This window comes from Myxocyprinus asiaticus, chromosome 15 (assembly GCF_019703515.2).
Source record: "Myxocyprinus asiaticus isolate MX2 ecotype Aquarium Trade chromosome 15, UBuf_Myxa_2, whole genome shotgun sequence".
Classification (NCBI taxonomy): domain Eukaryota; kingdom Metazoa; phylum Chordata; class Actinopteri; order Cypriniformes; family Catostomidae; genus Myxocyprinus; species Myxocyprinus asiaticus.
Window position 1 is genome coordinate 36818625 of NC_059358.1, and position 19596 is coordinate 36838220.

Sequence of the window (19596 nt, forward strand, 5' to 3'; positions counted from 1 at the left end):
CATAGTTTCTTTCAGCTGAGTTCAGTTTACGTGAAAAGAAAGCACAAGGATAAAGTTTTCCAGGTTTACCATGGTGTTGAGAGAGAACCGCCCCGATGCTGCAGTCTGATGCATCCACTTACACGATGAATGGTTGGTTAGGATCGGGGTGCTTGAGAATGGGGGCAAGTGAAACTTGTCTTGAGGGTTTCGAAGGCTTTTTGAGCAGAGTCACTCCATGGTAGTTTGGATGGTTTACCTTTGAGCAATGACATTAAAGGGGCAGAGATGAGACTGTAGTTACGGATAAACCTCCTGTAGAATTTTGCAAAGCCCTGGAAACATTGTAGCTCCTTAACAGTATTGGGTCTTGGCCATTCCATGACTGCCTTGATCTTGGAGTCATCCATCAACACCTCTATGGCTGATGATATACCCTAAGAATGTTGTATGGGTAACATGGAACTCACATTTCTCTGCTTTCACGTAGAGTTGGTGTTTCAGCAGGGGGGAGAGGACCATTTTAACGTCTTTGTGTTGTACTTTTTCCTGGGATTATATGAGTATGTCATCAATGTAGGCGATGACACATCTGTTGAGGAGGTCTCTGAAGATCTCATTGATGAATGACTGGAACACAGCTGGTGTGTTGGTAAGGCCATAAGGCATCACCTGGTATTCATAGTGCCCCTTAGTGGTGATAAATGCGTTTTCCACTCATCTCCCTCTCTGATACGAATCAGGTTGTATGCACTTCTCAAATCCAGTTTTGTGTAGATGCATGCTTCACGTAGTTGCTCTAGGGCAGACGGAACAAGAGGGAGTGGGTACCTGTACTGTGTTCAATCCTCAGTAGTCTATGCATGGAGCCCTCCATCTTTCTTCTCGACGAAGAAGCCTGCTGCAGCTGGTGAAGTGGAAGGATGAATGCACCCTGAAGCTAAAGCCTCCTCGACGTAAGTCTCCATGGCCGTGGTTTCAGGTCTTGACAATGGATTGGCTTTGCTCCTCGGGGGTGCCATATTGGGTAGCAATTCAACAGTGCAGTCCCATGGACGATGAGGGGGTAGTTGGGTTGCCTTGACTTTGCTGAATACCTCTGTGAATTCAGAATACTCCCTGGAGACCTGGATTTGAGCTTGGTTCTCAGGACTTTCGATGCTGGTAGTCAAACATGACATGGTGACTGTGACATGAAGACAATTAGACTGACAATAATCTGACCATTGTTTTAACTCACCCTGGTTCCAGGAGATGATGGGATCATGGATAGCCAGCCATGGGTGACCCAGGATGAGAAGATACTTGGGTGAGTCGATGATATAGAAAGAGATGATCTCTGTGTGAAACAATCCAACCCATAGTGTCACTGGAACAGTTTGGTGAGTGATACCTGTGCCTATAGGTGCATTATTTACAGCAGTAATGTTAATGGTGGGTATACAAGGTACTGTAGGGATATGGAGCTCTCGTACTAGACCTTGGTGAATTAAATTCACAGCAGCCCGAGTCGACGAGTGCAAAAACAGATTTCAATTTATCAAAGGAGAGCTCAGTGGGAAGAGAGAAACTGTGGTTTGTGGGAGATGAAATGTTCATGGTACTCACAATAGTTCTGGAGTCTTGATATTTCTTGCCTTTGTGAGGGCATGTGGAGTTTTGATGATTCCCTTCACCACAGTAATAACACAGTCGCTCCCGATGACAACGATGATTCATCAGAAACTCGTAATCTGCATCGGTTCAGGAGCTTTGGGGCATGCCTTGACTTGACTATGGACTGATGGTCATGAATTTAAGCTAATCTTTGAGCGTGGTGAATTGCACAGTTATTATCAATCCTTATTGCCAATGAAATGAATTCAGTGCGAGTTGAGTCCTCACCCTTACATGCGAGTTTGGCCTGCAGATTGTAGTTCAGTCCCTCTCTGAACAGTCTTGTGTGCAATTTCATTCCATCCACTTTGGGCTGCTAATGTCCTGAAGTGTACGACAAAGTCAGCTGCAGAACGTGAACCCTGGCATACATGAAGCAGCTGAACAGAGACATCTTTACCTTCCTCTGGGTATTTAAACACTTCATGGATCTGGGAAGTGAAGTAATCAAATGACGTTTGAAGCCGATTATCACTCTCCCAGACAGCAGAGTCCCAGTCTAGTGCTTTACCGGTAAGTCACGTCATAATAAATGCACATTTCTTGGACTCCTGACTGAAAGACTCTTGTTGATTGGAAAAATAGACTTTACATTGGTGTAAAAATCCCTTACATTTCTCTGGCGAGCCATCAAATTTATCAGGAAGAGCAAAACTTACCGGTGTAGCTTGTGGAGATGGAAGAGAGCGGATATAGCGGATGAGGTTCTCATGTGCAGCTCTTAGGTGGTCCAATTGTTCCTGGAACTTTTGAGCAGTTCGCTCTGGTGTGTGAATGCAGCCTGGAGCTAAGAAACTTCCGCTGGATTCATTGGTGGCAAAGTATTCTGTAAGGGACTCGACATGGAGACGAAGGTAGAATCCATATGCATGAAGTTTATTATGATCAATCAATCCAAGACACTAGGCAGAGACGTAATCTTTGAAGCAGGCAAAGTAATCATTACACAGGTAACCAGTCCAATCAGGCAAACAGAGCAAAACAGTAATCCAATAACGGTTATCCAGTGAGACAGGCACAATGGTCATAACAAGTAGGCAAATAAACAGGCAATGAGAATAACGCTTGGTAAGGCAGTGAAACTGGCAATACTTCACAAAGTAACAATTGAAAAGCATGGCTATTTGTATGATGCAAACAGGAAATCACCATAGAAGAAATGGTACCGTATCAGTATTCAGGAGAGGGCTCCATCTGGTGGACGGCTGAAGGGATACCAGCCTTATTCGTTACATTAACGACCGTTCCACAGGTGCATGTTCATTAATTGTTTATGGTTCATTGAACAAGCATGGAAAACATTGTTTAAACCCTTTACAATAAAGATCTGTAAAGTTATTTGGATTTTTACAAAATTATCTTTAAAATACAGTGTCCTGAAAAAGGGACATATCTTTTTTTTTTGCTGAGTTTATGATTAGAATATAAAATGTAATGCGTTTCACCGCTTTTGACTAAAATGTAATTAGATCACAGTATTAATTACTTTTTTAATCAAATTACACCTAAGTTTGCTCATTACATGTCACAAAACAATATTTTGTTAATATGAAAAGAAATTAATGCAGAAACAAGAGACCAAAGTGTGACCAGTTTGGAATTTTGTACCAAACGTTTTGAAATATATCACTTACATGTGAAAATAGACATTCTTGTTAAACTTGTGGACACGGATTGGAATCACCTTAAGATGATGTGATTGTATTTGATTTCCCCAAGGTGTAATTGTTTTGCCCCCAGTGTAACCATGATTAACATGCATGTTCTGACTCAGAAGGGGAATCGTAGGGGGATCACATAATCATCATCAGTTTCATTCAAGAAGCATAGTCAAAATATCCTGAATTTCCTGAAATCTTCAAGAAATTATTCATGGTGGATATTACACACAATGGATAATCAAGCTACATGGAAATACTTGCAGGCACAAATTTTCTTTGTGCAAAACCTTGTGATAAGTATCAATGTGCTTATCATTTTCATAACATTCCACCACACCTCTCTTTTATCTCAACAGACATCATGCTGTGGGAGGAAGCCATTTTTCAGTTTTTTGCATCTCCTCCTTTGGCCTCTGTCACCGTGGAGCGTCTGTCTGAGAGTCTTCCAGGACGTAAGGTAGACTGGAAGTGTGTTGAGAGGCTGAAGAAGAGCTGCAGTCCTCAGCAGCAGACGATACACCTGCTCCATCTCTGGAGAGAACAAAATAAAGACCAAGACAAACTCTTAAGCATCATTCCAGGTTAGCAAGTCACTGTGGCCCATATAGCAGGACCGGATACTTGAAGACTGAAGTCAAAGCTGAATTAAGCAACCCAAAAATTTCATTCACATTTTAAAAACGAGTATTTCGTATTTTAACAACAGACAAAAAAATTTTGCTGAAAATTTGAATATGAGAACACAACATGGCCAACAGTATAGTGGGGTTCTGAAGTCCATATTGATAAGCTAGGAATCAATTATATAGATGGGGCATCAACTCATTGAACACAAAATCACGCTGCCTGATAGAATGTGTGGTGTCCTTGCATAATTCGCCTTAAACGTTTTATCTTAGAATGTTGATTTAGATGAAAATCTAAATCTTAATGAAATGTCGTCTTATAATGTTACGTTTTGTGAAAGGAGAGAAAGCCACGATGATTCTTAGTGCAAAATAACTTATTCATTAAACATAGCAAAAAACACAATGTCCTATTGAATGACCTACCCTTATCTTTTGTTTGCTGAAATATTTTTATGTCTGGCTTGTCATTAGCAAGTTGTTTGTTGTTGGCCAATTTGTCTTGATTTTACAATCAATTAAATAAGATTAGCAAAAGAAACGACACGCTGTTTTACACACATTCATCAGTTATGCTCTCCATGTTCGCAGTCTCTCACACTGTTGGTGCAGACCAATACTATGGGCTCTATTTTCGTGACCGCGCTAGGCATAGCGCAATATCTTATCTACTGTAATTTTCCTGAGAGTGCTAATTCTGAGGACAATTTTTGTGCCAGCGCTTAAGTGGCCATGGGTAGGAGTGTTTGCGCTATCTTTTGGCGTATGCACGCAAACTGTGGGTGTATTGTATGTTAAAGAAGTGGTGCAAAGCGCAATTTGCTAATTTCCTTGAGAAATATGTAATTGCGCTAATACATTTTAGAAGAACCTCTATTCTCAGAACAGTCTAAACTCAAGTATAAAGTTAATGTCCAAACACTAAAATATAGTGGAACATCAAATTATGTCCCTGACAATCACTGTTGTAGCCTTTATATGATTTTGTTTATTTTTTTAATGAGATTTGTGTTTAACTTTCTAGAGGTCATGGTTTATTTTTTCCATCATCAATATTATTGTGTTTATATTTACAATTATATTTATAATCTAATTTGTATTGGCATTTTTCCACCTGTTGTCATAGAAAGAATGTTAAGTCACTGCAAAAGGGGCCGGTGGAAGAAGTTGGAGAGGGTAAAATGTTTGGATTTGGGGAGGTGCATATATATATATATTTTTTCTTCTTCATTATTTTAATTACATTTTTGTTTAATTTGAAATTAAATTTGAATTTAGAAATATTTTTAGTTTATGTTTTTTGTGTTCCAATAAATTAATTTAATTTGTAAAGATTTTTTTTTTTCAACAAACCAAACTTAACTCTTTTTAAAATGTCCATGTCCTTCGCTATGTATTAAATATTCAACATTACAGGGAAGATTTTTTACTCGTATGTATTACAGACATACACATAAATTTATACAAACACACACACACACACACACACACACACACACACACACACACACACACACACATATATATATATATATATATATATATATATATATATATATATATATATATATATATATGTAGTCATTTTTATTTGTATAGTGCCTTTCACAACACACATAGTTTCAAAGCAGCTTTACAGAAAATCATGCAGTAACAGAAAAAGAAACCATAATATCTATAAAGTCTTAGAGTCATCATTGTGTAATTTGATTAAATACGATTATGAAGTGTGCATAATATTAAGTATTTTTTTTTTATTTAAAATTTTTTACAATGAATTGTAAACTATATATATATATATATATATATATATATATATATATATATAAAATCAACATTTAAGAACTGCCTGTTCAATAACAAACCAAGGAGGGGCTCTCTCAGGTGGAAGTGACCAATGAGCCAAATGTCTGAGACTGAACGCATAGTAATAAAATAAAATCTTGGATAGGCCTAGCCCTCCTTTGTCTATCGGCCTATGTAACTTATTAAAATGCAATCTGGGACGTTTACCATTCCAAATGAAGGACTTCGCTATGCTATCAAATTCCTTGAAATAAGAGAGGGGGACATCTACAGGGAGAGATTGTAGCAGGTAGTTAAATTTTGGAATACAATTCATTTTAATAACATTAACCTTCCCAATCATCGATAAATGTAATGAAGCCCACCTGCCCACATCGCTCGAAAACCTTTTTATTAAAGCGTCAAAATTAACACTAACTAAATCAGACAAATTTGCTGGGAATAAAATCCCCAAATACTTAATGCCTTGTTTGGGCCACTGGAAGGCACCAGGCTGAAAAGCCATTACTGGTCAGTACGCTGTCAAAGCCACAGCTTCGGATTTAGCCCAATTGACTTTGTATCCTGAGAATTTGGAAAAGGAATTAATAATTCTTTGGAGGCAAGACAAAGATCTAGTAGGTTCAGAGACAAATAATAAAATATCATCTGCGTAAAGCAGAAGCTTATGCAGCACACCTCCCGCCACCACGCCTGGGAAATCATCCTCTTTTCTTATCGCAGCTGCTAATGGTTCCAGGGCAAGACAGAACAATAATGGGGAAAGAGGGCAACCCTGCCGAGTGCCCCTTTTCAAAGTAAAATAATCTGAGATTAATCCATTTGTTTGTACCGCTGCTACAGGGTGTCTATAAAGTAACTTAATCCAACCAATAAATGTACTCCCGAACCCGTACATTTCCAAAATCTTAAAAAGATAATCCCATTCTACCATATCAAATGCCTTTTTGGCATCAAGTGAGATGGCAGCGATTGGAGATTGATCATTCGCTACTGACCACATATTGATGAGATGCCTGATGTTATCAGAAGAGCTGCGGCCCCGAATAAACCCCACCTGTTCTATATGTATAAGAGATGTCATAACTTTACTTAATTGATTAGCCAACATTTTTGACAATATTTTTACATCTAGTTGGATCAGGGAAATTGGACGGTAACTTTTACACTCGCTTGGATCTTTGTCCTTTTTAAGAATCAGACTGATCCGGGCTTGTGTCATGGTTGGAGGAAGCTTTCCATTCTTTAATGATCCAGTATAAACTTCTAACAAAAGTCGAGCCAGTTCTGTAGCATAAGACCTAAAAAATTCTGCGGCAAAACCATCTGGCCCCGGAGCCTTGCCAGTAGGTAGGGACTTAATTACCTCGTCAAGCTCCTCCAAGGTTATCTCAGAATCAAGAGAGTTTTTTTGCTCAATCGTCAGTTTAGGAAGATCTAATGGTTCCACAAAGTTTCTAATATCTTCATCAGTAGACGAAGACGTGGAACTATAAAGATCAAGATAGAACTCTTTAAAGGCATTATTAATATCAATGGCTGAGGTAAATATTTCACCACCAGCAGATTTCACTGAGGGAATGGTAGAAAAAGACTCTCTCTGCTTTATATATCTAGCCAAAAGCTTCCCTGCTTTGTCACCCGACTCAAAGTATGACTGTCTTGCCCTGAATAACCAAAACTCCACTTTCCGCGACAAAATAGTATTATATCTATATTTCAATCGGGTCAATTCTCTGAGGCCATCAGCTGACATACGGCGCTTCAGCTCTGCCTCTACACTTTTAATATTTCCTTCCAACTCCATGAGTTCTCGTGCTTTGGATTATTTGTTGAATGAGGCATACTGTATGATCCGACCCCTAAGAACTGCTTTAAGTGCCTCCTAAGCCATGCCCACAGAGGATATTGAGGACCAGTTGGTCTCCATATAAACATTGATTTCAGTCTTTAACATTTGTTGGAAATCAGGATTTTGCAGAAGGGACACATTAAGGCGCCAACTATATGATTTCTTTTTCTCTATATGTGGCATCACCTCTAAACTCACCAGGGCATGATCTGAGACTAAAATGTTTCCAATTGAGCAATCAACAACAAATTAAATTAGGGATTTGGATATAAAAAAAAAAATCTATTCTAGAATAAATCTTATGGACTGATGAAAAAATTTATAGTCCCTACCAGATGGGTTCAAAAGTCTCCAAATATCCGCAAGACCAAGATTTTTACACATGCTGTGAAGCGTAAGTATTGCTCTAGGGGGCTTACACACTTTTGCTTCACTATGATCAAGGACTGAATCCATCAAAAGATTGAAGTCTCCTCCCAATATTATATCATGAGGGGTGCCAGCGGTTTGCAACATCCCTTCAAGAGCTATAAAAAAGCCCTGACCATCAGCGTTAGGTGTGTAAATATTAGCCAAAATCAACCTTTGCCCTTGAATTTCAGCTAAAACAATAATTACTCTTCCTAATTTATCTTTAATCTGTTTGAGACATTTGAATTGTAGATGTTTATTTACCAATATAATGACTCCCTTGCTCTTACTTGTGCCAGCACTCAAGAAAGCATGTCCACCCCATATCTTCCCGAATTTTTCAGCTTCCTGCGGGGAGAGATGTGTTTCTTGAAGAAACACTATATCATATTTCTTAAGTTTAAGAAAAGAAATAACCTTCCTTCTTTTTATGGGGTGCCCCAACCCATTCACATTCCATGTGGAGAGAGATAGTACACTTATATTAACAACTGACATATTAATATAATAGAAAAAATAAATTGTGTGTCAAAAACAAAATTATGAAGACCACATTCCCCATTAGTGAAACAATCAACCCCCGAACATCCCCCCGAACAAAACAAACAGAAAAAAGAAAAACGTGCGCATTAACCCTGCGCACGACAGCGCCAACCGGCGATAATCCCTCTAAACTCAAAAGGTCCATGAACGCCCACGAGCCCCCACGACAACTTTGCCATTGGATTGCTCAATTTAATTACATAACAGAAAATACTTTGTGAAATAAACCCAGTCAATAGGAAGAATGAATACAAAGAACATGTAAATTCATTCACAGAACTGACTCAAAGGTGTGATCTTCCACAAAACAAATTTCAGCTGATATAAAACCATTCAGATTCCTCGGACAGACAAACGAATGTTCCGTGAGCCGGCTGTTATGAGTTCAACGGATGACGTAATCATTCTAATGTCTCGTAAAAAAAAAAAAAAAAAAAAAACCTCAACAAAACAAAACCACAGCCAGCAGGAGGAATAAGCAGGAAGAACGAACAGATGAATCAACAGCTGTTCCAAAGGAATGTTATTCAACAGAACAAGCTCCAGCCGCTAGGTGGAACCAATACAAAAAAGAAACAAAACCGGCATCCCGGTTCCCCCGGATGATCGAGTCAATTCACTCAGAGGCTGCATAAAAGTATATACCATGACACCATCCGTCAACTTTATAAAAGACATCCTTTGTGTGAGCATGTAGATATTTTGCGGTCATCTGTAATGTCCACTCTCAATCTGTCTGGGAACTTCAATGCGAAAGTTTCTTTAAGGAAAGTGTTATTCACAAAACAAGCTCAAGCCGCACGGCGGAGCCAACGCAAAAAACCTAAAATGTCGCCCAGCTTCCTCAAGAGTAAGTACAGTGAGTCAGGCCCACTCACATGAGAAACATCAAACGGTTTACTCAGACATTGATTCTATAAAAGTGATTGCCAGATTTGGACATGCGAATACTTTGCGACCGATTAGAGCAAACGAGATCTTTTTCTGATGTAAGAGTTTCTTGCATTCCTTGAACCGATCGCGTTTCTCTCTTGTCGAACTCGCAAAGTCTGGGAACAAGAAAATATTATGGTTCTTCCAAGAAAGCTTCCCTTTGCTCCTCGCCTGGCGCAACACAAGATCTTTATCGGATGATCTCAGAATCTGGCCAGAATCGATCTGGGCCTGTCTCCCTCAGCAGATCTCCGAGCCAGCACTCTGTGAGCTTGCTCGATTTCCAGCTAGTGGCCTGTTATGTCGAGCAGACTCGGGAAAAACTCATCTAGGAATTTCACCATATCTCTGCCCTCCTCATGCTCAGGAATTCCAACAATTTTGACATTATTCCTGCGGTTTCTATTCTCAAGATCTTCAAGCTTTTCAAGGAGATGTTCCAGATCAACTTTGGTCGCGGGCGGATTAGCGGTTAATTCCCTCTCCGAAGATTCCAGAAAATCGATTCATTTTTCAACATCAGTCACTCTTGTAGCTAACTCAGAGAATTTAGTTTCCATCGCCGTAATCGATCGACGTATTAGAGCAAGATCCTCCAAGTCAGCAAGAATCTTCGTCAACATCACCGACATGTTGGACAACTGACGCTGGATCTCCTCTCCCGCCGCGCCATCCAAATCAAGTCCCCGGTCTGTAGGCCTGTCAGGGCTTTCATCCTGAACATGTAAGTGTCTTTTAATGTCTCCAGAGCCCGAGGATTTTGACTTCTTTGCCATGTTTTGCAACAAAGGGCAAATATGTAACTGGGTGTATCAAATTTCACCAGATTATAACATGAGAATAATCAAAAATTCAGCAAAGTGCGCAGAGCTCGTCACTCACACGTCTGCTCCTTGCATGGCATCATGTGACCTCTATAATATTAAGTATTTAAATAATAATTGTATTTAGAAACCCAGTGAGCAAGCCGAAGGCGTCTGTGACAAGGAACACAGAACTCCATAAGATGTTGGTTAATGGAGAAAAATAACCTTGGGAGAAACCAGGCTCACTGTGGGGCCAGTTCCCCCTGGCTAACAGCATGAATATAATGCCAATATTACTTATTTATGTGCAGTGCAAGTCATGGTTTAAAATTATTAAACTAAGTAAGTGTTAAAGGCCAGTGTTTAAACAAAGATTTTGTAAGAACTGTAAGATTAAAGACTAATGTCTTTGAAGTCCATCCTGGATTAACTACAGAAATTCATATAGATGCATTGTCTTTTGTTAGTTGGCTGATGAAGGCTTTTGTTGCTAATTTACTGATAGTCTATGTATTCCATTTTAAGAGTGTAGTCCACCATTTGACCAAGGTGATGCAGGCCGAGATCAGTGAGGTGCTTCGCAGTTCAAATGGCCGGTAATTTCGGTGAGGTCTATCCTAAGTCCAATGTTCAGGCAATGGCATATGCAGTATCCCATGTTTTATGGTTGGAGTTGGCATCAGTTCATCCTCTGAGGTCCATCGTAATAGACTAAAGTGACATCTGGCTGGCACTGGCTGCATTTTGTCATCATCACTCGTAGCAGTGGAGTCCGATATCAAGCAGGAATGGAGCTGGATCCGGCCAGTTCTGGTAACCTTGGGAGAGAAGTCCCGAGGTTGAGACATGGAAACAAATAGAATAATAGTAGCGTAGATGCCATTCATTTTTTTTTTTTTTTTTTTTTTTTGCAGAGTTATAGATCATGATCAATGATTCAGGTTCTGGCAGACCTAACTAAAGCAGCCTAATTGTGAGTTGAAGTGATAAATTAGGTGTATGCCTGGCTAAATACATGAGTCTTTAGTGTAGACTTAAACTCAGTGAGTGTGTCTGAGTCCCGAACAGTGTTAGGGAGACTATTCCATAGTTTAGGAGTCAAATAGGAAAAGGATCTATCTCCTTTTGTGGATTTTGATATTCTAGGAACTATTAACAGGCCAGAGTTTTGCGATCATAATGAATGTGATGGAATATAGCATGGTAGAAGGTCACTTAAGTACTGTGGAGCTAGACCATTCAAAGCTTTGTATGTAGTTAACAGAATTTTAAAATTAATATGAAATTTAACAGGTAGACAATGTAACAACGATAAAATGGGGCTAATATGATCATATTTCTTGGTTCTAGTCAGCACTCTGGCTGCTGCATTTTGAACCAATTGAAGTTTTTTATTGAACTTGCTGGACATCCTCCGAGTAATGCATTACAATAATCTAGTCTTGAGGTCATGAACGCGTGAATTCGTTTTTCGGCATCAGCAGCAGAGAGCATGTGTCGTAACTTAGCAATATTTCTTAGGTGGAAGAATGCTGTTTTACAAACATTGGAAATTTAATTTTCAAATGACATATTGGTATAAAATATAACACCTAAGTTCTTTGCTGTTGAAGACAATGTAACAACCATCGAGAGTCAAATTATATTTTAGCAGGTTATTTTTAGAGGTTTTTGGTCCAATAACCAGTACCTCTGTTTTGTCAGAATTGAGTAGAAGGAAATTTCTGGCCATCCAATCTTTGATTTCATTGATACACTCTGCTAATTTGGAGAATTGTGAAATTTTGTCTGGTTTCGAAGAAATATAAAGTTGGGTATTGTCGGCATAATAGTGGAAACTTATTGCATGATTCTTGATAATATCTCCCAGGGGAAGCATATATAAGGAGAAAAGCAGCGGCCCTAAAACTGATCCCATTGGCACTCCATACTTAACTTTCTAACATACTTAAGTCTCTGTACTGTGGTGTGGCCTAAATCCTGACTGAAATTGTTCATATATACTATTTCTCTGTAGAAAAGAACATAATTGGAAGGACACAAACTTTTCTAGTATTTTCGGTATAAACGGGAGATTTGAAATCGGTCTATAGTAAGTAGCCAATTCTCCAGGATCAAGCTGTGGCTTCTTAATAAGCGGTTTGATAACTGCCATTTTAAAGGATAGCGAGGAGTTAATAATATTAAGAAGAGGTTCTGAGATTACAGGGAATACCTCTTTTAAGAGCTTAGTTTGTATTGGATCTAACATACATGTTGTGGCTTTTAATGTTTCAATAAGTTTTGTTAGCTCTTCATGACCTATGACAGCGAAGGATTGAAGTTTAACATGTGGAAAATTATGAGACACTGTTTTCTGAGGTACTGTGACAGATGATTGCATAATTCTTTACTGATACATTTTATCAGTAAAGAAATTCATGAAGTCATTACTATTGTGCTGCGACGGAATATCTGGTTCAGTTGAGGCTTTATTCCTAACCAGTTTAGCCACATGTAACACAATTCAATGGAAAGGATGAGGCGAGAACCGGCTTGATAATATAAATAATAATTTAATAATAAACTGAAACAAAAAGACAAACACACACAGGTGTTGGACAGCTGCCTGTAACTCTCTCTCTCTGTTGCACTGCCATCTCCGTTCACCTTTATCCCTCTCGGGCTTAAACAGCCTAATTAGGGGCCGGGTGTGCAGAATCACGGCCCTGCCCTCCGCCGTGCCACACCACAGTACTGAATAAACACTTAGGATTGTTGTGGTTATTTTCTATGAGTTTGCTAAAATATGCTGACCTGGCAGCTTTAGTGCCTGTCTGTAGCTACAGACACTATCCTTCCATGCACTGAGACATACCTCTAATTTTGTATTCTTCCACTTGCGCTCCATTTTCCGAGCTGCTCTCTTGAGAACATGAGTGTGATCATTGTACCATGGTGCAGGGCTTTTTTCTTTCATTTTTTTTAATCGAAGGGGGCAACACTATCAAGAGTGCTAGAGAAGACTGTATTTATATTTTCTGTTTTTACATCAAGTTCTTCTAGACTTTTTGGCTTACTGAGTATGTGAGAATTCTGGAAGATTATTAGTGAAGCTATCTTTAGTTGTCGAAATAATAGCTCTACCTGAATGATAGCATGGTGTAGATTGAGAGAAATTAGCTGATCGCAGCAAACAAGAGCCAAGGTAATGATCTGAGATGTCATCATTCTGCGGTAGAGCTATATTAGTAGTAGTTGTTCTATAGAATCAACATCAACTCCATATGACATAATTAAATCTAGCATATGATTATGGTGATGAGTTGGTCCTGTCACATTTTGTCTGACTCCAAGTGAGTTGAGAATATCAATAAATGCTAATCCCAATGTGTAATTTTCATTTTCTATGTGAATGTTGAAGTCACCAACAATTAAAGCTCTATCTACAGTAACTACTATATCTGATAGAAAATTTGCAAATTCACCAAGGAAATCAGAATAAGGCCCAGGTGATCTACTGTATATACTGTAGCAAGGGCATAAGATGACAGAGATTTTTTACTTATATCTGACGGTGGTAAATTAAGAATTATTAGTTTGAAAGACTTATATCCTGTCCCCAAAAACATCACTGTTAACTTCTCAGACCCTTCAGATGAGGATCATTTTTATATCAATAACCTGGGGGAGTAGATTAATTTAAACTAATATATTCATCCAGTTTAAGCCAGGTTTTAGTCAAACAGAGCACATCCAAACTATGATCTTTAATAATTACATTAACAATTAGTGCTTTGGTTGAAAGAGATCTAATGTTTAGTAGGCCTATCTTCAGATGATGTTTATATTGAATTTCTTTTTTTTCTTTTTTTTTCAAGTTTGTCCTTAATCCAATTTTTTCTAAATTATTTAGTGTGGGGTTTGTGTTTGGTAGTTCGGGGAACAGACACAGTCTCTATATGGTATCTAGGTGATACAGTCTCTATATGTTGTAGTTTATGTGACCTGTGTGACGTCTCAAGGCAGCTAGCAGATGTTCGGATTAGCCAGTTTGTCTGCTTCCTGACCTGGGCCCCAGTTAGTCAAATACTATCACTATTAAGACTATGAGACAAATTACTAGAGAAGAGAGTGGCACCTCCCCTGGAGGGATGGAGTCCATCTCTCTTTAGCAGGTCAGGTCTACCCTAAAAACTCTTCCAACTGTCTATAAATCCTATTCTATTCTCCAGACACCACTCAGACATCGAGCCATTCAGTGACACTAATCTACTATAAACCTCGTCACCACAATGTACAGGGAGAGGGCCAGAGCATATTACAGTGTCTGACATCGTTTTTGCAAGTTTACACACCTCTTTAACATTATCCCTAGTGATCTCTGACTGGCAAAGCCAGACATCGTAAGTGCCGACATGAATAACAATTTTAGAAAATCTACATTTAGCATTAGCCAGCACTTGTAAATTTGATCTGATGTCAGATGCTTTGGCACCTGAAATGCATTTAATGATGGTGGCTGGAGTCTCTATTTCCATGATCCTTACAATAGAATCACCTATGACCAAGGCTCTTTCAACATGATTCTCAGTGGGTGCATCACTAAATGGGGAGGATTGATTGTAAACCCTAACAGGAATGGGAGAGTGGTGTCGCTTTGATGCGCTTTGTATGCTGCCGAGGCATCACCCGCCGAGACTTGCTGCAGGGGCTCTTCAGTCGGAACCAAAGTATGTGTGTTGCTCGCTGTACTATCCGCATCCGAAACAGTATCTGCTGGCTTTTCTTTCTCACTGACCTCCACTAGCATTCGGATGTGGGTCCCTGAATACAGTACTGTACATATACAGTATACAGTACTGTGTGTATATATATATATATATATATATATATATATATATATATATATGTGTGTGTGTGTGTGTGTGTGTGTGTGTGTGTGTGTGTGTATGTGAATACATATACAATATATACAGTATGTGTATATATATATATATATATATATATATATATATATATATATATATACACACATACTGTATATATTGTATATGTATTCACATACACACACACACACACATATATATATATATATATATATATATATATATATATATATATATATATATATATATATACAGTACTGTGCAAAAGTCAACCTTTGTCTTAAGGTGGTTATTTATATCTTTAGCTGTAGTGTGTCAATAGGTAATATATATTTTAGACTCCCAAACATTACTTTTGCAAATAGAAAAGATTAGAATAGAAGAACAGGGAGCCATGCAACAGCTGTTATGGCCCCCATAAAGCCCCCCACTGAACATCGAGTCAGTCTGAGATGACATGAAGAGACAGAAGCAGTTGAGACAGCCTTAATAGGTAAAAGAACTGTGGCGAATTCTCCAAGAAGCTTGGAACATCCTATCTGCCAACAACCAAGAAAACTGTGTCCAGGTGTCCCTAGGAGAACTGGTACTGTTTTGAAGGCAAAGTTGGTCACACCAAATATTGATTTAGCTTTTTTTATGTTTACTAGACTTTGGATGATGTTAATTGAAAAATGAAAACTAATTATGGCATTATTTTTGAAGAAATCACTATGCAACATTTTTCACAAGTGCCTAAAACATTTGCACAGTACTGTATATATATATATATATATATATATATATATATATATATATATATATATATATATATATATATATATACACACACACACACACACGCACACATTTATAAAAAAAATTTACCTCTATTACCTTTTGGCTTATAAAATAATTTAGTAATATAATTAAAATAATATATAAATAATAAAATAAAGTTGTCAAGTTACTTTTTGGATAAATCTAGGATTAGAAATGACAAAACAATAGTATTTAACAAGAAAGAACCACAGACACTTGCATGACACTGTACTGGATCTCTTTATTGTTTTCTAGCCTGGCAACCCTACGTCTTATTGCCAGCTAAATGCAACAGTCCCCATCCTGAGACTGTTTCTGGACAGAAAATCTGACCTGCGTCCCATTCTGCGCATGACCACACCATCCATAGTGAGTCTTATAGTTGCACTTCCCTATGAGGTTGACCATGGATGGTCAAAAGACATATAAGTGGTAATGCTCCTCTACTGGCTGACCCATGCTGCATCCTATCAGGTTGTTTCCTTTGCCTTCGACATCCCCAAGTCAACAGTGCACAGGGTTGTGCACAAGGTCAGCAGAGCTGTCCTTGGCCTCCTGAAAAATATTGTTCAGCTTCCTCAGAGTGAAGTGCTAGAGGAGGTGGGCACAGGGTTTGCCAGGCTGGCAGTCTCTCCTGCTTTCATTGTGGCAGTCAGAGCAATTGATGGCTGCCACATCCGCATAAAGCCCTCAGCAATCAATGCAGCCTACTATTTCCACAGAAAATTGTTTTAATCTGTGCAACTCCAGGCTGTGTGTGACCACTAGGGAAAATTCTTGGATGTTTGTGTCAGCTTCCCTGGTTCTGTGCACGACACAAGGGCCCTTAAGAACAGCGCCATTTACAGAAAGCAGCTGTACCCACCTGAGGGCAAGTGCCTCCTAGGAGATGGGGGGTACCCCTACCTGACATCCCCCATCACCATCATGACCCCCTATCGGGAGCCTGTTGCATCCCCAGTTGAGGCCCGTTACAATAGGCACCATTCCAGGGCCAGGTGCGTGCATGAGAGGGCCTCTGGCATGTTAAAAACATGGCGGAGCTCCATCTTTTCAAAGCACTTGAGGTGAGCCCAAACTTTGTCCTCATTGTTGTGACATGCTGTGTAATTTTACACAACATGTGCTTTGCCACAGGTGGCATCATCGAAGCAGATGCGGATGCTGATGATGATGTCAACAATGACGAAAATGCCGAACCCAGAGAAGTGGTGTGTGGTGACGTCATGAGGAACCATCTGGGAGCAGCAGTTTCCGCACCTGGTATCCCATTTTCCTGCTCTCATGGAACATTACTATGTTTAGCAGTAAAACGTCCATGAGTTCCCATCATCCCTCTCAACTTTCCCCTGTAATAAAGTTCTGAAAATTCACACACTAGATTAAACATAACAATAAATTCATATATGATTTTTTTTTTTTGTATGTTTTTTTTTTTTTTTTTTTGCATTAGTAGCATTAAAAATTATTATTCAAACCCATGGTTTTAGATATCTACATTAATAAATAAAATAATACTGTATATTACTTAAACTACATAAAATATTGACATTTCCTCCAATGGACAATCACTTTTCTATAGTTTTTTTATGGTTGTTTGTCATTTGATGCCACCCAAATTGCAAAAGATTATTGGATTGGATTCTGATAAAACCAATACATTTTTTAAATTTAATTTTGACCAATAAAATCTTTTGTTGAAATTAGCCAAATATGGTATATGTTACAAACCAAGATATCAGTACACTAACACAGGTAAACACAAGTGCATTCAACCTACCTGCCTATCATTTGTCTAGGGATCCTTACACTACCGCTAGTCCCATTAATAACTGTGTCTGCATTTAACGTGGTTGTCAGTGTTCTTTGTGTTTGCACACTCCTCCACGATGAATGTTTGCCAGGGGTGCTCTCCACCAATGGCTTCTTTCAAACAGTCTCCATCTATCTGTATCCAAGAAGGACATGCTCAACCCTGCACCCCAGTTAAATGGAATTGTGGTGTCTAACCTGAAATGCACCCAATCCGTAATAGCATAATTCAAATGTATAATCACATCAATCCAAAAAAGATATCAAGTATTATGATTGACTTTTTGGGTTAATTCCATAAGCACTCTAGTGGAATAAAAAAATGTAATCACAACAGATAGTGTTATGGAACATAGACTATAATGAAATATATCAAATAACAGTGTATTAATTCAATTTCAATGTAATTTAATTACAATATTTGTTTAATTTAATACAATTACTTTACAATTTACAAAGATTTCGTGAGGGCCTCTATTAAAGAGAGGAAGCTCTCCTCTCATGCTGCAGCCCCTCTCCTCATTTCTTCATCCCTTCTTCTCATCTCTGCATCCCTCCGTCTCATCTCCTCATGCCTCATCTCCTCATCTCCTCTCTCCTCTCCATTCTCTCCCTAAACTCTTCCTCTCTCCTCCTGGCTTCTTCCTCTCTCTCTTTTCTCTCTTCCTCTTTTCTTCTCTCTCTTTCTTCATACTTTCTTGCTTTTCTCTCCTCCCTCTGCTGAGCCTCCTCCTCTCTCTTTGCCTCCCTTTCCTCCAGCTCCCTCAGGTACTGTAAAAGAATACTCTCACTGGACCCTCTCTTTCTCTTGTGCATGACATCAGATGGGCCAGCATCAGAGGGAGAGGAATCAGCAGAAACATCCTGGCTGCCAGATTGGATTAGCAGTGGTGGAGTAATGGATGGCTTGGATTCTAATGCAGCATCCATCACTCCATACCACTTCCAGGATGCTGCTGTGGATTCCCCTCCCTCTTTGCTGACCTCTGACTGTGGACACTTAAGATCCTGTAAGTGGTGTGGGAAAACAAAACGAAACAAAAGGAAGTGAACAGAGGCCACTTTTTGGAAGATTTAAAGGCAGAAATGCAAAGCTTATAATTTTATATTATTTTATATAAACATTCATTCTTCTGTTAAAATTAGTGTTTTATTTGAGATGTAAAGTTATTTAAATCATTATTTTAGACTTTACAGCATTATGATTTCATGGAAATCATGTTAACAGGCATATTAAATAGGTTAGGCAGTGGCAGTGTAGTGATATCTATGACAATAAAGAAAAAAACAAGCAACAACATATTCACTTACTTTATATTTCTGTTTGAGGTTCTCCTATTTCTTTTTTACCCATGCCGGTGTAACCTTCCCATGCAGACTATTTTCATGGATGAAGGTTCTTATGAACACACACACACACACACACACACACACACACAAATAAACACACACAAAAGAGCAATAAAACAATACATTTACTGACAATAACAACAATATCAGGACATTTCATGGAAACTAAAGGTAAAAAAGGCCAAATAGCCTAAGCATAAAACATTTGACTATTATTAAGTGGATCACTAAATTAAAGTGTGAACACATTTTGAAAAAATAACAATTAAAAACAGCTGGAATGGATTTTAAATTATGATCATTCATTTTTTTTTTTTTTTTTTTTTTTTTTAAGCTGCAACTCAGACATTGTGAAACTCTCTTTGTGTCCCACAGCAAACAAAGCACTGAACAAATAAGCAATATATTTCCATTAAAGCAAACAAGATGTCCTTTGGAACATTCTCAAATCATGCTGGAATAACATGGATCATCAGGTTTTGCACAAACTTA

General features: G+C 38.6%; 1 protein-coding gene across 1 annotated transcript in view; it reads left to right on the top strand.

Annotated features, from left to right (window-relative positions):
- The window catches only part of LOC127452960 (tumor necrosis factor receptor superfamily member 11B-like), a 55060-nt gene that overhangs the window by 28879 nt on the left and 6585 nt on the right, over window positions 1-19596 (top strand). Inside the window, exon 5 of the mRNA XM_051718874.1 lies at window positions 3653-3877. Within this exon, the coding sequence (XP_051574834.1) occupies window positions 3653-3877 (225 nt within the window). The remainder of the gene's footprint in view (window positions 1-3652; window positions 3878-19596) is intronic.